Genomic DNA, 25003 nt, shown 5'->3' with positions numbered 1-25003 from the left:
AACAGAAGTGATTTGCATGTGCAAAGGTGAATGTGACCACAAAGAGTTTAGGTTTAGGATGGTTTGACAGGAAGGCCAAATCTACACACCAAAACCTCAGACAGTTCTGTCTTCTAACTTTCAGGACTACAATGATGAAATCCGTCAGGAGCAGTTGAGAGAATTGTCGTACTTGAATGGTTCTGAAGATTCAGCACGTGGACGGGGCATTCGTGGAAGAGGAATCCGGGTACCACCTGCAGCTCCATCAAGGTACTTTGTTCTCTTATGCAGCCTGTTGAAACACACATGCTCTTTATAATCTGATTATTAACATAGTCAGTAAGCCAAAATATATTTCTCCTCAACACTGGTATGTGGTTGTTTCAGTCCCAAGTCTATGACCCACAATTCACAGATGTTAGGGCCATAATGCTGCCAGAGTCTTGCTGTGCCAGTGTATCTGGCTGTGGAAGAATCATCCAAGGTAAGTTTCAGAGTAACAGTCGTGTTAGTCTGTATTCGCAAAAAGAAAAGGAGTACTTGTGGCACCTTAGAGACTAACCAATTTATCTGAGCATAAGCATTCGTGAGCTACAGCTCACTTCATCGGATGCATACTGTGGATGAAGTGAACTGTAGCTCACGAAAGCTTATGCTCAAATAAATTGGTTAGTCTCTAAGGTGCCACAAGTACTCCTTTTCTTCATCCAAGGTAAGGGATTTCTCCAATGACAGAGTCAGTTTCGCTATTACAGGCAGCATGGCTGGAGCTAACTTAAGTCCTGTTGAGTCCCAACTAACAGATAATCATCTTGGGGTATTGACAGCAGGTGTAACTCAGAGCAGCCTTACTAGAGTATGCAGCCTGCTCCAGATTGAGCAAAATGAAGGACTCTCTTTGCGCACACACACACACACACACACACACTGCAGTGTGAGCTGTTTATCTGTATTGGAAGGTCTGAGACATTATCACTGCAAATTCACTAATGGATTAAATGAATACATTCTGTGCTACATTGTTAGGCATTGTTAATTCCATAAAGGATAACATTATTAAACAAATAATGTTATTTACAGTATATAGTATCAGTTCTAATTGGATTAGCTAAAATTTGTGTCCTACACTGGCTTGCACAATCCTTCCAAGTATTACCTGATTCTCTATGATATTTTCATGTTTTCACTGTAACTATATATCACTCTGACTTTGCTCACAAGGCCACTATATGTTTTAACTTGTATTGCTCCTTAAGACCCACTTCCACTCTTAAGCCCACAGGAAATTAGCCATCTAAAGCAATACTTTAACCCAGGTTGACCCCTGTACCTACATAAATTCATTTCTGGATGGAGCTTAATATAGGTCTGTTTTTAATTAAAAAACAAGCAAGCAAGAAAAGAAACTTCAACCTCCTGCATCCATCATGTTGTTGACTAATATTCATTAATCCATTTATTTGATTTATGTTGTTCATGTCCTTTGTTCCCCAAAGGTCCCCATACTGTTTGTTACTCTCCCTTCAGTTCATTAGGGGGAGGGATCACATTTAAATATCCATATTGTGAGACACTTAGCACACTCTTACACATGATAAAATACTAAATTATATTGATTTTTTTCTCAAAGTGTTGTATTTATTAAGGTCTGCCTCCTCCAGCTCATATCACTGTAGTTGGGATACTGTACCATTAGAGCAGACCTCTTAGAACATAAGAACGGCCATACTTGGTCAGACCAAAGGTCCATCCAGCCCAGTATCCTGTCTACCAACAGTGGCCAATGCCAGGTGTCCCAGAGGGAGTGAACCTAACAAGTAATGATCTAGTGATCTCTCTCCTGCCATCCAGCTCCACTCTCTGACAAACAGAGGCTAGGGACACCATTCCTTACCCATCCTGGCTAAGAGCCATTAATGGACTTAACCTCCATGAATTTATCCAGTTCTCTTTTAAACCTTGTTATAGTCCTAGCCTTCACAACCTCCTCTGGCAAGGAGTTCCACAGGTTGACTGTGCCCTGAGTGAAGAAGAACTTCCTTTTATTTGTTTTAAACCTGCTACACATTAATTTCATTTGGTGACCCCTAGTTCTTATATTATGGGAACAAGTAAATAACTTTTCCTATTCACTTTCTCCACACCACTCATGATTTTATATACCTCTATCATATCCCCCCTTAGTCTCCTCTTTTCCAAGCTGAAAAGTCCTAGCCTCTTTAATCTCTCCTCATATGGGACCCGTTCCAAACCCCTAATCATTTTAGTTGCCCTTTTCTGAACCTTTTCTAATGCCAGTATATCTTTGTAGAGATGAGGGGACCACATCTGTATGCACTATTCAAGATATGGGCGTACCATGGATTTATATGAGGGCAATAAGATATTCTCCTTCTTATTCTATATCTCTTTTTTAATGATTCCTAACATCCCGCTTTCTTTTTTGACTGCAGCTGCACACTGTGTGGATGTCTTTAGAGAACTATCCACGATGACTGCAAGAACTTTCTCCTGATCAGTTATAGCTAAATTAGCCCCCATCATATTGTATGTATAGTTGGGGTTATTTTTTTCCAATGTGCATTACTTCACATTTATCCACATTAAATTTTGTTTGCCATTTTCTTGCCCAATCTCTTAGTTTTGTGAGAACTTTTTGAAGTTCTTCACAGTCTGCTTTGGTCTTAACTATCTTGAGCAGTTTAGTATCATCTGCAAACTTTGCCACCTCACTGTTTACCCTTTTCTCCAGATCATTTATGAATAAGTTCAATAGGATTTGCCCTAGGACTGATCCTTGGGGAACACCACGAGTTACCACTCTCCATTCTGAAAATTTACCATTTATTCCTACCCTTTGTTCCCTGTCTTTTAATCAGTTCTCAGTCCATGAAAGGATCTTCCCTCTTATCCCATGACAACTTAATTTTCAGAAGAGCCTTTGATGAGGGACAAAGGCTTTCTGGAAATCTAAGTATACTATGTCCACTGGATCCCCCTTGTCCACATGTTTGTTGACCCCCTAATAGATTATTAACTCTCATAGATTAGTAAGACATGATCTCCCTTTACAGAAGCCATGTTGACTTTTGTGCAACAATTTATGTTCTTCTGTGTGTCTGACAAGGAGGGCGAATGTGTCTGCTGAGGAGGGTGAATGCCCCATCTGACCAGATACTGTTCCAATATCTCTTCTCTGTCCTGTATTATATGGAAACAACACCACCATTTTTTCTGCAGATTTTTGCCCCTGCCATTGAAAATGTGAAATCAGCATATTAAGATCTTGCTTCTCATAGTATTCCTTTGATTTGACTAAGAGGCAGCAAAAAGGACATGAATTTTCAGTTATTTTAAAGGATATTGTTAAATGGTTTAACTTGCAAAATTCACCTTTCCCCACTACTGCAATCTGGTGAGGGGTATTTTTCCAGGCTTTAAATACAGCTTAAAAGCCCACCATCCTGTCAATAAATTTTTGGACATACAATAGTTACTGTCTATGCAATATTTTTTACATTGTTACTGCAAAGTCACACAAAGGAAACCAAAAGTTAACTACCAAACCCCATTCCCAGGGCAGTGCTGACATAATTGATTCTGTTGATTCACAAACAAGGAAGTAAACAGAGCAGACCCATATTGGCTTTTACTTTATAAAATATGAAGTGGGGCGGGGAGGAAGTCAATGTCTGATAAATTGAAAAGGACTCTAACAGAAAGGGTAAGAACATTTTCAAACTTCTTCTTTTTTGCCTTCACCATGTCCTGTTTGTCGGTGTTGGCAACTCATGTTCTTTGTCTTTCAAGCATACAAATATAAGAAGATAAGAATGGCAATGGTCCATCTAGCCCAGCATCCTGTCTTCCATCAGTGGCCTTGTTCATATTCTCCTTCAGTGTCTCAAACCACCTTTTTTCTGGTCTTCCTCCTAGTCATCGTCCCGTGATTACTAGATTTTGTACTCTGACCAACATATCCCATGTCTCATCATCTCACATGACCCAACCATCTCAGGTGATACTCTCACAGCTTTTCCATGATGGGGGCTACCTAGATGATATATTGTACCATTTCACTGCATAGCCTATAAGTTGTCTTACATAGCTTCTGCCTTAGCGATCTCATTTCAATGGTGTGAAGTAATTGTTCTTCTCTATTCCTCCTTGGCCAGAATTCCGACCCATTCATCATGGATGGCTTAATCATTTTCAAACTATGAAGAAAATATTGAAAACAATGAATTCAAGTTAAAAAATGAAAAACATTATAACATTTTGGGCAATATCCCTTCAGCAATAGAAATTAAAATACACAAATGGCAAATTTGAAATATGGGGCCAGATCCTCAACTGCTATGAATTAGTGTAGTTCTGTTTACTTCAATGAATGCCCCATGACTTCCTTTAACAAATTTACATCCTACAAATGCCTATTGTATTTTGTAAGGTAGTTTTTTCAATGAATAACTCTAAAAAATATTTCAGCAAATGAAATAGCTGGACTTCAAGTCATTTGGCAAAGCACAGTAGACTAGAACATGTAAAATCATTGCAGAAAGGTCACACCTACTCAGAATCTACAGTATCAGCAGCAGAAACTTGTAGAAAAACAGGCTCACATGAGATGTAGACATTTAGAATCACACATAGAGCCTCACATGAGATGTAACTTTTTAGGATCACACATTCTTCATATACAGTTACACAGGGATTAAGGACAAAATTTTCAAATGTATATGCCTAGAGTTAGACATGTAAATCCATATTTAGGGCTCAATCTAGTCCCCCAGTGAAGTCAATGGAAAAGCCTCCGTTGACGTCATTGGAGCTGGGTCAGGCCTGTAGACACCTAAATAGTAATGGCCTAATTTTTAGAAGTGCTGAGCACCCACCCCCTCCCATTATTTTTCAAGTGTAGACCTAAGTATTATAATAATGATACTTAGCATTTGCAAACCAACCTAATAGCTTTCTAGAGAAATGGTCTGAAGTAAAAAGGATGAAATTCAATAGGGACAAATGCAAAGTGCTCCACTTAGGATGGAGCAATCAGTAACACACATACAAAATGAGAAATGACTGCCTAGGAAGGAGTACTGCAGAAAGGGATCTGGGGGTCCCGGTGGATCACCAGCTAACTATGAGTCAGCAGTGTGATATCATTGCAAAAAAAGCAAACACATTCTGGGTTACATTAGGAGTGTTGTAAGCAAGACACGAGACATAAATCTTCCACTCTACTCCATGCTGACAAGGCCTCAACTCAATTATTGTGTCCAGTTCTGAGTGCCACATTTCAGGAAACATGTGGACAAACTGGAAAAAGTCCAGAGAAGAGTAACAAAAATGATTGAAGGTCATGACCTATGAGAGAAGTTTGAAAAAATTGTGTTTGTTTAATCTGGAGAAGAGAAGACTGAGAAGGTAAGTTTGGCGGACAGTCAAGATTTCCCACACTCCACCACAAGCACAGGGTAGAGCAGCCACATTTCAGGAGGGCACTAGGAAGTCGGGGATATGGTTGATTGGACTCAGGTATGCATACTGTAGTGTGGACGCTGGAGCCCTGGGCCTAGGTTAGAAAATTGTTAACCCTAGGGTTGGTAATCAGTGCAGATGCTCAAGCCCTGGGTTCTCTAACCCAGGGTCATAGAATCATAGAATATCAGGGTTGGAAGGGACCTCAGGAGGTCATCTAATCCAACCCCCTGCTCAAAGCAGGGCAAATCCCCAACTAAATCATCCCAGCCAGGGCTTTGTCAAGCCTCACCTTGAAAATCTCTAAGGAAGGAGATTCCACCACCTCCCTAGGTAACCATTCCAGTGCTTCACCACTCTCCTAGTGAAAAAGTTTTTCCTAACATCCAACCTAAACCTCCCCACTGCAACTTGAGACCATCACTCCTTGTTCTGTCATCTGGTACCACTGAGAGCAGTCTAGATCCATCCTCTTTGGAACACTCTTTCAGGTAGTTGAAAGCAGCTATCAAATCCCCCCTCATTCTTCTCTTCTGCAGACTAAACAATCCCAGTTCCCTCAGCCTCTCCTCATAAGTCGAGTGCTCTAATCATTTTTGTTGCCCTCCGCTGGACTCTTTCCAATTTTTCCACATCCTTCTTGTGGATGGACACAGTACTCCAGATGAGGCCTCACCAATGTCGAATAGAGAGGAATGATCACGTCCCTTGATCTGCTGGCAATGTCGCTACTTATACAGCCCAAAATGCTGTTAGCCTTCTTGGCAACAGGGGCACACTGTTGACTCACTGGCTTGAGTTCCTCTAACTATAGGCTTACATTGAAATGTAGACATACCCAATGTGGCTTAAACCTCTGTTTGCCAAGTTTCCCAGCAGTAAAATGAGCATCATAATTATGGCCCACCACTGTAAAGTGCTTTGAGATCTGCAAGTGAAAGGCCTCATTCTTTCCTCACACTATTTTTACATCAGTGCAACTCCACTGTATGTAATGAAATTACTTCTGATTTGCACCAGGGCAAGCGAGAAGGGAATCAGGTGCAAGGGTTGCACAGCCCTAGCAACTTATTACCTTTTCATGAAACCTACTGACATATTCCTTTTTGAGGCATTTTCAGATGTATCCTAAAAGCTCTTAGCAGTGTAACTCTCAGGTGCTGCTAAAAGCTTGTGGTATGTGGTGTGTTAAACTGTGATAAGAGAATAAGAGCCTTTAAGATTGGATAACAATTATGTTCTGAGCTCAAGTACATGTCAATATATTAATTTCACGTCTTTGTTTCTCTTAGAGGACGTGGGGGTGCAATTCCTCCTCCCCCACCTGGGCGAGGTGCCCAAACACCTAGAGGGACACCAGTGACACGTGGAGCACTCCCAGTTCCTCCTGTAGCTAGGGGCGTTCCAACCCCTCGAGCAAGGGGAACTCCAGCGGTCCCAGGCTACAGACCACCCCCTCCTCCAGCACATGAGGCCTATGAAGAATATGTAAGTAACTGTATATTTTGATAATTGATATGAGCCAAACTGCTTTGGCAACTTACAGGTACCTCTGTATTTGAGGACACTGGGTAGGTCCAATAAATGCCTACTCTGTACCACATACCTTTCACTGGTGGTTATACACTGTGCATGAAAAACTGTGATTTAAGTGACTGGAAATCATTTGATGGTATCTTTTAATTTTACAAGTATTAGCTATGGACAGGAAAAGGCTAAGTTATCCCAGTTATCTTTATATTTTCATGGGCGTATGTCTTTGCAATAATTAAATATAAATGAATGGAGATGGGAAAAGCACACAAAGTTATTTCATCAATATATTCTTAAAAGATTGGGCTCATGTGTTGTGAAGACTGATAGTCAGTGTTGTCTAAGCATTTAATTTGTGCTATGAAAAAGATGCATTCACTTGTCTTGTTGAGCTGCTTCTACCCCCTTATATGATTTTACATACATAAAACACTTAGGAATTCTTGACAAAAGGTGTTTTTAAAATGTGTGGTGATATAGCATGCATATAGCACTCTAAATATGTATGCTGATTTCCAGAAATATAAAAAAGAAATCCAGTTGAAAACATATCTGGCCTAGTTTTTATAATTCTAAAAAAAGTTATCCTAAACTTTCAAAGTGGGCTTTTGAAATAACACAAGAAAGGTGGGTGCCTAACAAATGAGCAATATATTTATTCCAAAAAGCATATAAAAGACATTATTTATTGTAGGTTAGTTCTTAAAAAATAGAAGGCTGCACCTCTGTGGAAAAAATAGCAATTTTTGTGTATACTTTTTATGCTTTGGATTACTATTCTTTCATGTTATAGTTTATTGTTTTCTCTATTTGTATTCAAAATTAAGAGTATCATGGGTACAAGGAGGACACATGCAAATTCAAACCATCATCAGGAAAACTGAGGCCATAATACATATTTAATAAGGTATTGAAAATAATTATGTTGTAAACATAAGGTCTTTCAAATGATCCTTGTTAATGTTCCCACCTGAAACTATCACAATAACAACAAACACTCAAATAGAGGGAAAGTATTATCAAATATAATGTCTGATTTTTTAAACTACAGTAATTAAAAATGTAATATGAACGTTTCTTCCCCATCCAATAGTCATGATATAGAACTATCAGTAGGTAAATCAATAAGAACATAGTTTATAGACAATTCAGAAATTAGAAAATCTCTGAAATCAGAGGAAGGAAATGTGGTAAAAGATATTCAGTGTCATAGAATCATAGAATTACAGAATATCAGGGTTGGAAGCGACCTCAGAAGGTCATCTAGTCCAATCCCCTGCTCAAAGCAGGACCAATCCCCCACTAAATCAATAGAGTGTCAAAATGGTTTACCAGTATCTCATGCATTTTTAGAGTCCAGATAAGCCACAGCCCCTTCAGTCAAGGTGAAAGACTATGTTATTGATTGCAAGTGAGAAATGAGGATCAGTTCTTTGTGTGCTACTACATATACATATTCCACAGCTGGTGAGAGAACATCCAGTGCACACATTGGAGAATATTTTAGTCTGCAGTATCTAATAGGGCAGTGCATGAGCCCATCTTCTTCTCGTGCATTCTGAGGATATAAAGGGCAGCGTATGGGGTCTACAAAGAGAGGTAGTACCAAGTCAGAACAATTGCACTCTTTGAGTAGTACTTTCACTGGTCTTCCCTTTCCATCCAGCTCTTACCTCTGACTCCAAGTAGCTGCTTATTTTGTCGGCAGCCACAACTTGGGACACCACTTTTACTGGTGGGCTAAACCAGCTAGAAGGTAACTATGAGGGGAAATGTCTTTCCCTAGCATACTAAGTCTACTTTGTCCAACCAGATGAAAGAGACCTCTAGGTTGAAGGGCAGGAAAGGCACTGCAACAACATATTGTGAAATATGTAAGGCATGGCAAGGCACAGCAGACATCAATGGCTATCCACTGCAGCTAATGAAGTTGCCAGTTGTTGTGGCCTTTTTTGCCACTGGTCTTCAACTGCAGCAACTGGGAGTGTGAGATTGCATCTGAGCAATGGTCTTTGCATTTAAAAATCTTCAGACACAGGCATTCATGCATCATTCAATAGGAAGTCCTACACAATGGGCAAATGGTGAAGTGACAGTGTAGCCTATGTGACATCTGTTCATGACCTTTCTCTTCGCAGATCAGACTATACAACCACAAGAACACAGGAGATGCCATGATATCATTGTTGGATATGACAGATAGCCATACCCTCTGATGCAAGCACAATTCTGACTCATGCCACTGGGTCTTATGGCAGCTAGCAGGTTCATCAGCCAACAGGCAAAGCTCCACTTCCACCGGCTTCAGGCCTGGCTGTCCTTGGTCTACTGCCCAGGCAAACGCAACCTGGATAAGATGGTGCATCTCCTTCTCGTGGTCTTCCAGTCACTGGATTGGTGGAAGTACCAAAGCAATGTGTGCAAAAAGAGACCCACACAGTCCCAATTCACCTTCAAGGACCATAATCACAGAGACCTCCACCTTCAGGTGGGGGGCCAATATAAGCAATCTCACAGAGCAAGTCTTAGGGTCTATAATGCAGAGGGCTTTGAAAACCAATGTTCTAGTGCTCAGGGCTGTATACAAGGCATGTGTGGCCTTTCTTCTGGATATTTGCAGTCAGACAATCCTGGCCACATCAGATAATATGGTGGCAGTCTTCTACCTGAACAGCCAAGGGGAGCGGGGTCTAGAGGTGAGGACAGATTGCTATTATTGTGTCAAGAGGTTATCTAACTATGGTACTTTGCCACAGAACACAGCATTATCCTGGCAGAGGTCCATCTCCCATCTTCAATCTATCAGTTTGTCATAGTTCCCATATTTAGGTATGCATGGGGCAATTAGCTGAAGTTACTGTGATCAGAGTGCCAGATCAGCTGCTGTTGACCAGCACTCTGTCTCAACCTCTTACAACATTTCTCCTAGTGTGACCCTGTAGGAGATGGCAAATAAAAATGAGCTCTTAGAGTACTTCAGTTGTTCAGCATCACCTTTACTGATGAAGCCTGTGAGACAGGGTTGCATTCCTGTCATTTTTTCATTAAGACACTTAAGATTGCTTGATTGAACCTTCAGTTTTTATCACCTGCCTGAAATATAGTGGTAAAATTAACAATCTTACAATATTTAAAAAACAAGGTGAGACTTTTGGAGGCTACTCATAGTTGGCTTCAGGTCACGTTGTGAAAGGCATTTGACTGTGAAGCTGCCTTTTACCTCCCGTGATTCAGAAGCCATTTAGGAGCTGTGGTATTAGTTGTCCTTCACTCAGCAGATGCTGGTTGTTCTTCCTTTTGTTTTGTAAAGAGCTATAATCAATTTCTGACTGAAACCTAGAATGAGATTAGACCTGCTTCATCACTTCCCCCACACCCCCACACCAAAAGCTAGGAGCACTGGCCAATTTCAGTTTCAAAGCTAAATAAATCCATGGCTTAAATTTATCTTAAGATATCCAAGTTTGATTTCAATTTCCACTCTTGGACTAAACAGGGAGGAGTCCGCAATATGTCGGACCAGAACCAGTGCCCACTGAAGTCAGTGGAAATCTTTCCATTACCTTTAGTGTATGTTGGATCACATCCTTAATGCACCATTTCATCTGAAATGAAAGCACAAAATTAATTTACTCTACCAAGTTTCCACTCTACTTAAGGATCAGATGGTGGAATATCAGACTCCCCTATAAAATGTTCTCTTGTCCAAACAATAAATATGCCTCATGTAAGGTTCTTTCCGCACACCCAACAAATGGCTGAAAGCAATTTATTCTTTAACATGATCACCTACTTGAATTTAATCTGGTGCAGACATGTCCTAGGTGTCAATATTCTTACTTTCCTTTTACCTTTAGAACTAAGTAAACATATCTCTTGATAACTACAAAAGATATAGCGTGTTTATCTTTTGGAGTGAGTGCAAAACAATGCTTTTCAGAAAGTCCCTAAAAAGAACCACAGGGAATGAGATAGATTATGCTTTTAATGTCACGCTGTTCTTCCGCTGTGATGCACAGTTCATGCTATTTAAAATGAAAGAAAGCAAATGTCACATTCAACTGTTTACTCTAGGCTTTAATGGTTAATTATGTATTTCAATAGTTTTCAGACAAACTGGAACAAATATACTACTGTTTATTCACTAGCAGCACAAGCAATGAATAGCCTAACAATAGGGGACACATTGTCACCTTTTAACATTATTTGAAAAGAACAGCTAATATTCTTATGTGACTATGATTCCCAAACTGTGCTTGTAGAGGCTTTTGCTTAACATTTAAGCTAAAACCTTTACGGTATTGAAATCAATGTATCTGCCACAACCTAGAATGTGGATAGAAACTGAGTGTAAAGACTTTTACTTCATTAAATATTTGTATCCAACTCAGTGCCTTAACCAATGCATTAAATGGAGATATTTATGCCTGATCTTGCCCATTTTTAAAGTAAATTGCAACATTCCCAATGGATTTTGATAGGAAGTGGGGTCAGGACAGTTAAGGAGAAATATTTCAAGTCAAATACATTTAAAAGAATGAAAAAGATTGAACACAGTTATATACAAATATGAATTTATTTTACAAGTTGTAGACTATCATTTTCTGTAGTCCATTTGTTTCTGTGTCCATTCTGGCTGTTAAAAATGATGAAAAATCTACTGAGACCAAAGATTACCTGAATAAAGCTGAAATTTTAGACAAGGGAATCTGCATGGCTGACCAGCATATTGATTAAATATGGTTGTTTAGCTATTATGTCCAAGGCACTTAAAGAGCTAAGCTATGTTCAACTAATATCTTCTGTGACTTGAAAAATCAAATTGTATTTTTACTGTAATAGCAATAAACAGTGTGATGATGATATCATCGGGAAGACTATATGTTGGACTTTAGAAGAACATTATGAGTGATAGTTTCATGGATGTAAAGAGAGCAAGCTAAATTCTTTTGTTAGTTGTACTCACACCAGTGTAACCGAAAGGAGAATTTGGCCGACAGATGTAACAGATAGATTCACTTCAAACAAACAAACAAAAAACCACATAAAAATAGAATTAAGAAAAAAAGAAAATGTAATAAATTGGTTCGTCTCTAAGGTGCCACTAGTACTCCTTTTCTTTTTAAAGCTCAGCAGTGAGCCAACTGCAAACCAAATGTTCATGTTCAGGGCAGGTTTCCAGTTCATTAAATTGCAGTTTAAGTGAGGTTCTAGTATATAATACAACCACATTGCTGATTATATAAGTATGCACGGTTCTTCCTTACACATCTAGTTAATGGGGTATTACTGCTCTGTGTTTTATGTTTACTTATAAGTAATATTTACTGCAAATTAACATAAACACTACACTAATACAACTAATACCACTAATACAATAAATTATAGTTCAGGAATCCTATTGAATTAGAGCACTTATGGACTGTTCAAAAGAGTACTGTAGGTATATAGAAATCTAAGAAGAAGTGGATGTTTTAAACATAGATGGTTGTTTCCTTTTACGGAATGTCTTTATCATTTATGGATCATATATCTTCGGCACTGGGTTTTGTTCATGATTTGTTGTCATCTAACAACTTTGGAAAAGCTTCTTATGAAACAAACCCCATTTTAACCAATTACCAGTATATATGGAAGGCAAAGGTGTTATAGAATGCACATTTACTTCATTGTTTGATGAAAGAAAGTGCTGACAGGCCTTTTAGCCAATTGCCTCTAGAAATGAACATAATGGTCATTCAGGCTAATCAAAAGAGAGGAAAGAATATTTGGTCCAATAAAAGGCCTGATAAGTATAGCATTTTTTCTGTAGTCAATTTTCTCTCTGAGTGTATGTAATGCATTTGCAGCTGTGGGTTTCAGTTGCATTTAAAAGATAGCCTTGCACTTAGAATGATGGGTATAGTGTATTACCACTGTGGTTGCAGAAATCCCATTCTCTGTACTAACAGTATGCTAAAAATTTTCTGGCATACAAAACAAGCTGAAAAATCTAATATTGTCTGAATTTTCACACACACATGCACCATCTCTCCCCCAAACACACACATACGTAACAATGTTTATGTAGGTCGAGATTTCAGAATACATCCATATATGTTGACATAGATGTATGCACACCTGTCTGTCTTATCTATGTCAAATGTATGCTCTGATCCTGCCAGCTAATCCATTTGGAAAGACCCTTATGCCCGCCGGAGCCCCACTGAAGTTAATGAGGTACTATATGGGCACGGGGGTATGCTTGCAGGTTCAGGACTATAGTGTCTGTCTGTCTCTGTCTGGAAAAAAGTAGAAATGTAAAGTGTTGGAGACAAAATGTTTTTAAAGGAATAAAAGGTTTCATCAAGACAACTTTATTGGCTCTCCTTTTCAGCTTTTTGGCAGTTATTTATATTTTCTGTGTATCATCCTTGTACCAATGATATTGATGCACGTTGTCATTTTCTGAGGTTACTGAAAGTGCTTGGTCCTTTACAAATAGAGAGAAAGAACAACTGTTTGATTAAAGTAGGTTAGATAATCTCGATTATGCATGTCCCATATGCTCAAGTATGGCAGGAACTAAGAGTTCTTGCTGTTCTTTAAACTTAAATGTTTAAGCTGCTCTGCCATTCTCCTGTGATTAAATTTGATAAATTGAAACAGATTATTTTAATTTCAAGCCCCACCTGCCTTTTTAATTGAAAGGTAGGCCTGTGCTTCAGCACACTGTTAAACTGAGCATAGCTGCAGGTGGATACTAGCAAAAAAAGTCTGTTTTTCAAATGGAACTGTTCAATGGTAGTTGACAGAGGCTCTATGTAGGGTGAGAATCTTGCTAAATGATTAATGAGCTCAGCTCCTAATATTTGTGTGTGTATCTCATGTTACCAACACTTTAGAAAGCTATCTACTTTTGCTGGTACTATCTAATTTTACTCAATCGTATAGAGTAGCCTTAGTATTGTATATTTTAGATAGAAGCAATGGGATGGAATTAAGACTGAGAATTTAGGATAAATATAATAACTTTGAAAGAGAATGGTAGGAGTCCCATCACCTAGGGCTTTTAAAACTAGACTGCAAACCACTAGAAAATGTTCAGGAGAGAACAATCCTGCATTTGCAAGGAGAAGGACTGAATGATGTGGTGGGTCTTTTTCAGCTTTAACTTCCATAGTTCCATCACTCTTTATTGCTTGTGTTAAAGTATTTGTGTCATTCCGGGAAATGTTATAAACCCAATGTCAGATAGCTAGTTTCATATGGTTCTCAAGTATGTTCATTTCTAAAATAATCTGAGCTGTTATATTTTACAAGGGCTGCAGATTTAGTGTATCTTTTAGAATTGAAGTAAAAATGTTTTGAAAATTGATCTGGTTATAAACCTTAGCACCTCAGATTTGACCTGAAGGCCTCTTAGTGACATGAGTAATCAGTAAAAGAGGGAGATTCAGGGTAATGGTTCTGAGGCAATAAAGTGGAAGATTGGAGAGGAAAAACATTCTTCCTCCACACAGAATTTCTTTCACCTGATGAGAAGATGGTTGGCCAATATTTCAGTAGATTCTAACATCACTATGGCTGCTATTGCTGAGACATGGCTAATATCATTTAAAATATATAGCATTTTGATGATAATTCTCTTATTTTGTAAGTGAATGTTGTCAGATGAATAGAGCCATACTGACCTCCATGGAAAACAGTTTTCTCTATATCTCCCAGAAGAGGTACAGCAAAAATAATTTCATGTCATTATTACTAAAGTCTGGGCCCAACCCTGCAAAGTACTGAGCACTGAAATAAATAAGAGGTAAGGATATTCATCGGTCATAAAATTGGACCTATTTTACCAATAATGTTCTTCAGTGGCAATCTTTAATCTTTGCATTCATTCACTCCTTGAACTCTTCTAGAATGTCCAATAAGGGTCTGTGATAAGAACATTTATCCATTAGGAAATCAGCTAATTCTCACCAAATGACTGTCAAATGTTAATGATTTGACTGAGAACACAGCTGCCTTGAAGTAGAAGGTTCCATATCAAATTAGCACTCCTCTAAACTCTCTAGTCTCTGATCCTTGTGTTTTAGGACTTGCCTACACAGGGACATCCAGTAAAATTAATCTGAATTAACTAAAGGTGTGAATTTGAAGTGGATTAATTAAACTGCATCAAGTCTCTGTGTAGATACTTTTCAGAGTAACAGCCGTGTTAGTCTATATTCGCAAAAAGAAAAGGAGTACTTGTGGCACCTTAGAGACTAACCAATTTATTTGAGCATGAGCTTTCGTGAGCTACAGCTCACTTCATCGGATGCCACAAGTACTCCTTTTCTTTTTGTGTAGATACTGTAATTCGTAATTAAGGTGGATTTAATTTGGTTTCTCTTAATTTACTTCTGAAGTGAATTAAACTAAACTGAATTAAAGTCACTTTAATTCTGAATGAGGGTGTTCACACACATACATCCTTTTCCACTTCAGAGTTCCAAACATTATACTGTATACTGAAGACATTTTTCTTAGAGTTCAAATATGGGACATTATTTTTGGTAAATATATACATTTGTTCATGTATGTAGACATTCAGGGCCGGCCCACAACAGTTTGGCACCTGAGGCAGGAAGCTCAAATGATGCCCTCATGTCCCTCGCTTGGGTCAAAACTTTGAAAGGTTTCAATTCTGCCTTCTTCCTGTTCTACTCCTCTCATGGTACTGCTCTGCTACCTACCCCAATAAAGGAGAACTAACAACTTAAAATGCCTTGTTCAAAAATTTTAAGGAACATTTAACTTTCAAATGCCTGAACAGCATATGTAACTTTTCTCGTCTGCATAGTAAACACTGGCATTTTTATCTGTTTGAATAATCAAAGTGGTGCTTTCTGCTCCTTCTTGTTGCAAAGATTTGAACTGCTTTCTGCTGAAGGTCCACAGTCTAGGCAGGCTCATGCTCCATTGAGATGGTTGCCAGGCTAACCAGCCTCTCCTGTGTCATTGTGGAGCGTAGATGTGTTTTTATTAACTTCAGCTTGGAGAAGCTGCGTTCTCCACTGGCAACTGTTACAGCAAGTGTTAGAAGTATGCGCAGAGCAACAACAGCATTTGGAAAGAGGGTGGTCATCTTATTTGTGCACTTATATTCCATAACAGCCTTTGGAATTGATCCCGCTGAAATGTACCTTGAAAGGGCTTTCAGTTCATCACCTAAATCACTTGCATCAATATCATCATGTGTCAACACTGTCTCTAGTGCCCTGCATTGCTGGTGTAGGTCTTCTTCAGCTATAGTGAGGACTTTTGGAATATCATACAACATCCCAAATATACTAGTGTGTTCCTTGAGTTGCATGAAACATTCAACTGACTGTACTGCACAATCTAGCACCTGGTTAAAGAATTCAACTTTGAATGAGAATCATAGAATATCAGGGTTAAAAGGGACCTCAGGAGGTCATCTAGTCCAATCCCCTGCTCAAAGCAAGACCAATCCCCAATTAAATCATCCCAGCCAGGGCTGGGGTCACTTAGGGACATCCAGTAAAATTAATCTGAATTAACTAAAGGTGTGAATTTGAAGTGGATTAATTAAACTGCATCAAGTCTCTGTGTAGATACTGTAATTCATAATTAAGGTGGATTTAATTTGGTTTATCTTATGTTGTTTGGGGTCTCTTAGGGATTATCCCATGCCTCGTAATCAAAATGTTGTCTTCTTCCGTGACTCTTGTATTCTTGAATGGGTGGGAAAACAGCGTCAGTGCGAAGTTTCTCTGCCAATTTCTGTGAACTCTTCAGAATGTTTTGAAATCCCTCATCTGACCAGTAAGACTGTAGGTATGACTTTGCTTTGTCCAATTGTTCCATTGCTCCAGATATATCAAGGTCAACACCTTGGAGTCTCTTGCTTACAACATTTATTTCAAACAGTATGTCATGCCACAACACTAAGCCACACAGAAATCTGAAGTTATGTATGTTTTTGGTGATTCCATTTCCCTCTCCCACAAACAGTTCATAACATTAACCTCCATAATGGCAACTATGGCATCATCTATCTTCCCAATTTGGTTTTTGATAGGCTTTATCGCCTCCACTCGACTTTCCCATTGTGTGGCACTCAGTGGTTTCAGTGTCAGAGAGGATGTTCCCAGATGTTGCTTCAAAATTTACCATTGATGAGTTGATGCAGAGAAAATTACATAGATGCTTTGAATTACATTAAAAAATTCATCAGCCTCACTAGAAGCTGATGCTGCATCATTGACCACCAAGTTCAATGAATGAGAATTGCATGGGACAAAAAAGCTCAAGGTTTCAACTCAGATCTGTGTCTGCACTCCTCTATTCTTTCCTCTCATGCTGGCACCATTATTATAGCTCTGACCTCTCATGTCAGCTATCGCAATTCCTGTATCTTCCAGCTTTTTAAGAAGCACATTTGTCATACCAGCTCCTGTAGTATCAATGTCAATAAATTCTAGAAAATGCTCTCTGACAGTCACCACTGCAGGGACATTTTCACTAGATTCTGTTGTTGTTACAAAACGCACCATTAAAGTAATTTGTTCTGTATGGCTGATGTCAGGTGTGCAGTCCAGAATAACAGAGTAATATCTTGCTGACTTCAGATCTGCCAAAATCTTCTGTTTGACTTTTGTTGCCAGTAAGTGTATGATCTCATTTTGAATTGTTTTTCCAAGGTAGTGGTGTGTGTACATTCCTTTGGTGGTGACTCTTCTTACATGCTCCTGGAGTACAGCATCAAACTCAGACATCAGGGCCACAATTTTAAGGAAATTTCCATTGTTTGGCACATACAGCTGATCTGAAGTGCCACACAGTGCTAGGTTTTGGGTAGCAAGTATTCTCACAATGGCAATGAGCCTTTTCGGAACATTTTGCCAGTAAATAGACTCTGATGCAATCTTCTCTTGATGCTGATCATCTATGGTGACCTTTAACCTTAGTCTCATCTCAAGCTCTTTCCACCTATGGAATGCTCTCTGGTGATTTGCTGCCTTCTCATGGCATGGCAGATTTTTCCAGTCCTTTGTTCCTGTAGAACCCAATGTGGCTGGAACATTAGACTGGAAGAGTTTGCAACAAAACCAGTACGCAACATTCTGGGTTTTTGAGTACATAAGCCATGGTCTCTCCACTTCGTCACCATTGGGGATTTCACACCAGTAATGTGTTGGATGGAAACTTCTATTTTCATTGTCTTTGGGGAACATGAAGTTTTTCACTTGCTGTGGCCCATGCAGTACAAGGAATTCCCCCAGACTACTGCTCAAGTGGGTCCACAGTCCTGGATCATCGAGACTTAAGGAACTAAACTCAGCAGCAGCTGTTTCTTGCACCTCCACCACACTCTTCTCTGATCTACACTTTTCTTCAGGAATGTGCATGGTTACATCCATTTGAGATGGAGCTATGGGTGCTGCAGTAGCTGCCAGGTCACCTGCACTCTGACTAACTGGAAGATCAGGCATCTCCTGATCACATCCTCACTAGGACCAGAAGGCTCACCGTGAACATTTGTGTCTATGTATCTCGGAAGAGCTCCTTCAGGCTTAGATAGAAAAGCTTCCTTTGCTTTCTTTCTTTTTCTGAATGCTGTCCCAGAGGGGCGTTTTTTCCTTTCACTCATGACTGCTGTTCTGTGCCAGCTATAGTGGCTCTTAATACTCAATTGAAGGGGACAAATGAGCAGGCTGGTAGCAGGGCCTGAGTGAGGGAAGATATCAGCGTCTTTAAGGGCCTAACTGGCTCCTACTACTTCAGTTGACTGCCTGTTGTCCTCAAGCGGGTTCAGGGAAGCAGCAGGAAACAGGAAGCTCCTGAGAAGCTGGTGTTAATCAGTCCAGGCTCCTGGGGGTGCTAGAGAGGTACATAAGAGGCTCCTCCTCCTCTCTCTCCCTGCAGCTCCTGCTGCTTTCTGTTATTCCCTCTCACCTTTTCTCCTGCCTGCCTGTTATGTCTCTTGTGCCGTCCTTCTTCCAGCACAGCACTCCACTATCTCTGTGCATCTAGAGCAGAGAGAATACCTATGCACCACCAGAAGACACAATTTTCTACACTCTGGGTCCTAGTGGTGCACCCCCGCACAGTCTGGCACCTGAGGTGGCCGCCTCAGTTTGCCTCATGGTAAGGCCAGCCCTGCAATGATGCCACCTTCTGCGCAAGTAACACCTTCCCAGAGTTGGTCTGTAAAACCACTACCGGTTCCCCATTCAGATTCCTCTAGAATCATTTCTACTGTGGTGCCTATAAGAAATTAACCAACTGGAAAAGGTTTGCTAGAGGGTCAATAAGGGATCGTGTGTGTGTGTGTGTGCACGCGCGTGTGCACAATATATTTATATATACATACACAGTAAAACAGTAAGATATGTATCTAACTATGCCAATTGTCTTAGACCATGGTAATATCAGAGGTAATGACACCAATCACCACCTTCAATCTACAGCTTATTTGCGTGCAAAGATTTCATTGGACATAATGACTAGTGATATGAGGGCATCTGCACAGATGGCAGATTACTTGGCCCAGCTGCCACAGTTCTTCAAAGGTCGATTCAACACCCGTATAATTCAATACAAGAACAACCCACACACAAATCAAGACAGCCAGCACACACAGTAACCCCAAACACACAATAACCCTCACAACAGCATACGTCTTATTCACACCCACACAAATCAATGCAAATCTCACAGTCCAACGCACACCCTCCCAACCATCCCTCTTACTTGTCATAAAACCATAAATCTGTATTTAATACAAAACAGAACAAACAGCCAGCATGCAATATTTTGCTTTTTTCTTGTATATATCCCCCCCCCGCACCCTTTGTATATTTCTCTGTTTTCTAAAAAAAATTAAGAGCTTTGGTACAAACAATTTTGTCTTTTTATGTGTCTGTACTTTTTATGTGTCTGGCTTATTTTGGATGATACTGTAATATAAATGATAGTAAATGTTACCCACATGATTCTCTATTGTAGTTAATAAGAAATGAATGGCTACATGCATTTACATAGCTTGAAAAATACAGGTATATGTGTTCAAAGAAACATGGTGGTCTATGTTCATCTCACTTCAAATTCACTTCAATTGAGTCATACCAGGGATGAATTGGCCAAATGTCAAGGATTTTAAATTGCCATTACAAATAATTGGTGTGTGTCTTGTGAATAAAGTTCAAATTAATTATTTCCTTTCTATCTAAAGCACGTTTACAAATTGTAAGCTATGAGTGTGGCTAAAATATCTGTCAGAAACAGCATTTTATGTAAAATCTTGTTAATGTAGATCTTAAACATAAAACGTATTCAGTTTTCATATATTTCATACAATGCATGTAATTGATAAAATGGATTACAAAAGCAACACAAATTCCATTTTAAGAACAACATAATCAGTCAGTACATGATTCCTAAAGATCTGGATCCAGTCACAGTGAGCCACTTGTAGGAAACAGACAGATAATTTCAGACTGAGTTGAAGGAGCTAATCCAGGAATCAATTTTACATTGTGGATGTAAAACAAATACATCATCAAAATCTTTACTAATAAAGGACAGCATAGTTCTAGGCTATCAGTTAAAATATATAGAAAGTCAACTGAAATCCACAAATGTAAGTATTCTAATCTCCAGAGGAAATGTGATCCAGACCTAGAGTAAAATTTTCAAAAGCACCTAAGTAATTTAAACTCCTAAATCCCATTTTAAAAGTGACTTGGAGACTTAGAAGGCCAAATTCTGTTGACTTTCAGTGAGACATAGGCTCCTCAGTGCCCAAGTCAGTATTGGACATGGGACTTAGGATCTTTTTACATCTAAATATAAAATTTTTGTCTCAAAACTTTCTATAAAAGTAGAGGTAAAATTTTTGGGGGAAAGCCCATGTAATTTAGGAGCTTAAGGCTGTGTCTACATTGCCCAGAAGTTCAAACTAGGGGTGTGTGAACAGCAGTTCACATTAAAGTGCTGTGCTATAAATCCTGTGTGGACACTGCAGGCGCAAACTGAAAGGTTCCTAGTTCATATTAATGTAGGCTTGTTTGAATAGGTTTACATTAATGCAAACTAGGAGCCTTTTAATTTGCAACCTCAGAATCCACATTGGGCACAAAAGTGACTTGGGCACTTAGGAGCCCATGTCTCACTGAATCTCAATGGAATTTAGGCTCCTAAGTGCCCAAGTCAGTATTGAACATGGGACTTAGGACATATGTACACTGCCCTGCATTTCAGGCTATGTGAGTGTGAACAGCAGTGTGCATCAAAGTGCTGGACTGTAACTCCTGTGCGTGGATGCTGTGGGCACAAATTAAAAGGTTCCTAGTTCATGTTAATGTACTCCTCTTCAAACAAGACTACATGAATGTGAACTTGGAACCTTTTGGTCCGCACCTGCAGCATCCACACATGGGAGTTAAAGTTCAGCACTTTGATGATCACTGCTATGTACACCCCCATGCTCAAAACTGTTGGGCAATATAGGTAGGCATAGCTTTGTGCTCCAAAGGTAGAGTTCTTTTCTTTCCAAATTTTACCCCTATTTTAATAGAAAATGTTGTAACAAAATTTCTAAATCTAGATGTAAAAGAAAATTCTATCTACTTGGAAAAGCCTACCACGTTCTTAGGAGGAAAGCTCATAAAAATTCCCAAGTAGGAAGTACCATCATAACTGTTTCTGATCAGAGGGATTTGAGATAAAATACTGCTTGGAAAGAAATAGATTTTAAAGGGATCAAGCTGTTGTTTCTCCCAGATCTCAGCCCAGCCACAGAGGTGAGCAAGTAATCTGTGGTGTTCTGAAAAAAAATATTGTGGCTAAGGAACTGAAACCTCCATTTTCTAATTATCAAAATTCATTCTTCTTTGATCATAACTCATTATATATTCTGGCATCAGAGGTAAGCAGACAGATTACTTGATACTATCCAAGAAACTGCTTAAAGTAAATTCTGCCGAATAAAACTAACTAACGAGGTACTAAAATGAGTCATTGTGTGTAATAACTTCCCTACTTTGTTGACATGTTCCTTAACTCCTTCCTCTAGTGGGGGAAGATCTTGTTGTGTGTATTTGGTGACATGATGTTCTTTCACACAATGTATCCTTGTTACCACTGTGAGAGTGTTTGAATACTTTATATTAAATTAATTAGATGTTAAGTGGGTATAGTTAGAAACTAGAAAATTATCTTTGGCAGGAGCATAGCTTTAATTCTTGCACAGGTGTTTTCCCTCTCTTCAAAATGATGCATTCTGACATATAATAATGTTGGGGTTTTCTGTGAATGGTCTTGATTTACTAAAAGTTCTGGTTAAACTTAATGTTAGATTGAAAGTGTTTCTACAGGAATTTTACTTTTCTTGTATTATACTGACTTATTTGTCCTTATAAAATGAGAATGAAAAAATTATGGATACATTGAATTACATGACTTCTTCATGATTTGCTTACTCAAAAAGGATTTTCACAATAACATCAAATGCATTAGCAAATAACAGGGCAGTAGCTTCAGTAATCAAAAACACTGGGTAAGGAAAGAAAGCATAGAAGAAACAAGTAAAATTTAGAAAAATATTTTAAAAAATCTGCTGAAATCTCAAAGGACACATAAGATCAGACAATGTATAAGTTGCCCAGTACTCATTATCCCTGTAGAGCTCAAATACTATAGAGGTATAACCTAGGTATTCGACACATTGTGTGTATACAGTTGGCATGTTGCTCATGTCTGTAGTCTATCTTCTGAGCAGGGATTTAGAGGTACAAGCAATTTAATGAGGTGAAAATCCATGAACACAGCATTGTAGAGCGAGAGCAGCACTTTAAGAAATGAGGAGGAGACGTGAGTGTGAACAGCTACACTTCTAGGTAAAAAGAAAAGGAGTACTTGTGGCACCTTAGAGACTAGGTAAGCAAATTACTTTTTCAAAGAAAATTGCTCTGCTGGTCTGGGTCAAACCTTGGCTCCAGAGATACCCTTTGGTTGGGCCTCTCACACACAGCCCAAAACGTAATGTGATCTCTGAGTCCTTCCTACAATAGTCTCAAAATCCTTTGGTAGCTGGGAATGGTGGGGCAGATTCCAAGCCCTCGGTGAAAAACAAAAAGTGAATAGAACAGATTGTAAAAAGAAAAGGAGTACTTGTGGCACCTTAGAGACTAACAAATTTATTTGAGCATGAGCTTTCGTGATTTTCGTGATATACAGATTGTGTATATTTATGAAAGAATCAGGAGAACCATTGTTAGAGATTTCCTCTTGGATATTGCTATGAGGAAGGGAGAATTGGCAATGTGCCCCTCACAGGTTGCAGCCCTCATTGCTAGACTGATGCCTCCTCCTGGTCATACTGGGAGTTAGCTTGAGATCAATGCCCATGTCCACGGTCTGCAAACCGGCACTCTATCTCTGCTCCCACCTATGGCTCCTCTCTCAGCTCCCAGAATCACAGTATCCTCTTTGCAACTCAGCCCTCTGGCTAGGTCATCATTTGTGTTTCCCCTTTCTGGGGTATGTGGGGGGGTAATCTCTGTCCAACTGTCCAGTCACTTCCCCAGTGGCGATTAGGGGGGACCCAGGCCCACCCACTACTGCAGGGCTCAGCCCAGGGACCCTTTAAATAGCAGCCTCCTGCTGCTCCTCTGTAATCTCCTTCAATGCTGCTATATTTCCCTGGGCCACTTTCCCACGGCCCTAGCACCTTCTTCACCCTTACCTCAAGGTACTCAGCTGCTCAGTCCAAGCAGCCAGCCAGGAGCTCGCTCTCACTCCCCTGATCCCTGCTAGCAGCTGCTCTGTCCAAGGTGCTTAGTTCTCTCAGCCCTCCAGGGGCACAGTCCTTACCCACTGGGCTCCCAGCAGCAACTGCCCCTACTCAACCCTCAGCTCCCTTTTATCTGAGCCTGCTGGGCCTGAATTGGTTGCTTCCTGCAACTCCTCCCTGATTGGCTGTGCTTCACACTGCCTCTCTCACCTGCTTGCCCTTCTGGGGCAGGGCATGATTAACCCCTTCTATTCCTGTGTGGGGTAGGCACCACATCACAGTGCCCTTTCCAAATATAAGATAGAGACCTAGGGGGGCAATGCGTAGCAGCTTGTTCTGTGCACAGAGTGTACATCTACACTGGAATAAAAGATCTGCAGCATGGAAGTCCCGGACGACTGGAAAAAGGCTAATGTAGTGCCCATCTTTAAAAAGGGGAAGAAGGAGGATCCTGGGAACTGCAGGCCAGTCAGCCTCACCTCAGTCCCTGGAAAAATCATGGAGCAGGTCCTCAAGGAATCAATTCTGAAGCACTTAGAGGAGAGGAAAGTGGTCAGGAACAGTCAGCATGGATTCACCAAGGGCAAGTCATGCCTGACTAATCTAATTGCCTTCTATGACGAGATAACTGGCTCTGTGGATGAGGGAAAAGCAGTGGACATGTTGTTCCTTGACTTTAGCAAAGCTTTTGACACGGTCTCCCACAGTATTCTTGCCAGCAAGTTAAAGAAGTATGGGCTGGATGAATGGACGATAAGGTGGATAGAAAGTTGGCTAGATTGTCGGGCTCAACGGGTATTGATCAATGGCTCCATGTCTAGTTGGCAGTCGGTATCAAGTGGAGTGACCCTCAGGGTCGGTTCTGGGGCCGGTTTTGTTCAATACTTCCTTAATGATCTGGAGGATGGTGTGGATTGCACCCTCAGCAAGTTTGCATATGACACTAAACTGGGAGGAGAGGTAGATATGCTGGAGGGTAGGGATAGGATACAGAGGGACCTAGACAAAGTAGAGGATTGGACCAAAAGAAATCTGATGAGGTTCTACAAGGACAAGTGCAGAGTACTGCACTTAGGACAGAAGAATCCCATGCACCGCTACAGACTAGGGACCGAATGGCTCGGCAGCAGTTCTGCAGAAAAGGACCTAGGGGTTATAGTGGAGGAAAAGCTGGATATGAGTCAACAGTGTGCCGTTGTTGCCAAGAAGGCCAATGGCATTTTG

General features: G+C 39.9%; 1 protein-coding gene across 2 annotated transcripts in view; it reads left to right on the top strand.

Annotated features, from left to right (window-relative positions):
- Positions 1 to 25003, top strand: part of KHDRBS2 (KH RNA binding domain containing, signal transduction associated 2) — a 573690-nt gene that overhangs the window by 396279 nt on the left and 152408 nt on the right. Inside the window, exons 5-7 of one of the 2 annotated variants that reach the window (XM_077811603.1) lie at positions 125 to 252; positions 6756 to 6951; positions 15189 to 15190. In XM_077811603.1, the coding sequence (XP_077667729.1) occupies positions 125 to 252; positions 6756 to 6951; positions 15189 to 15190 (326 nt within the window). The remainder of the gene's footprint in view (positions 1 to 124; positions 253 to 6755; positions 6952 to 15188; positions 15191 to 25003) is intronic. The other variant, XM_077811602.1, reaches the window with a different exon arrangement.

The sequence above is a fragment of the Eretmochelys imbricata genome, chromosome 3, assembly GCF_965152235.1.
Source record: "Eretmochelys imbricata isolate rEreImb1 chromosome 3, rEreImb1.hap1, whole genome shotgun sequence".
In the NCBI taxonomy this organism is placed as follows: Eukaryota; Metazoa; Chordata; order Testudines; family Cheloniidae; genus Eretmochelys; species Eretmochelys imbricata.
Note: the sequence above shows the minus strand (reverse complement) of the source record. Positions and strands in the feature narration are given on the sequence as shown.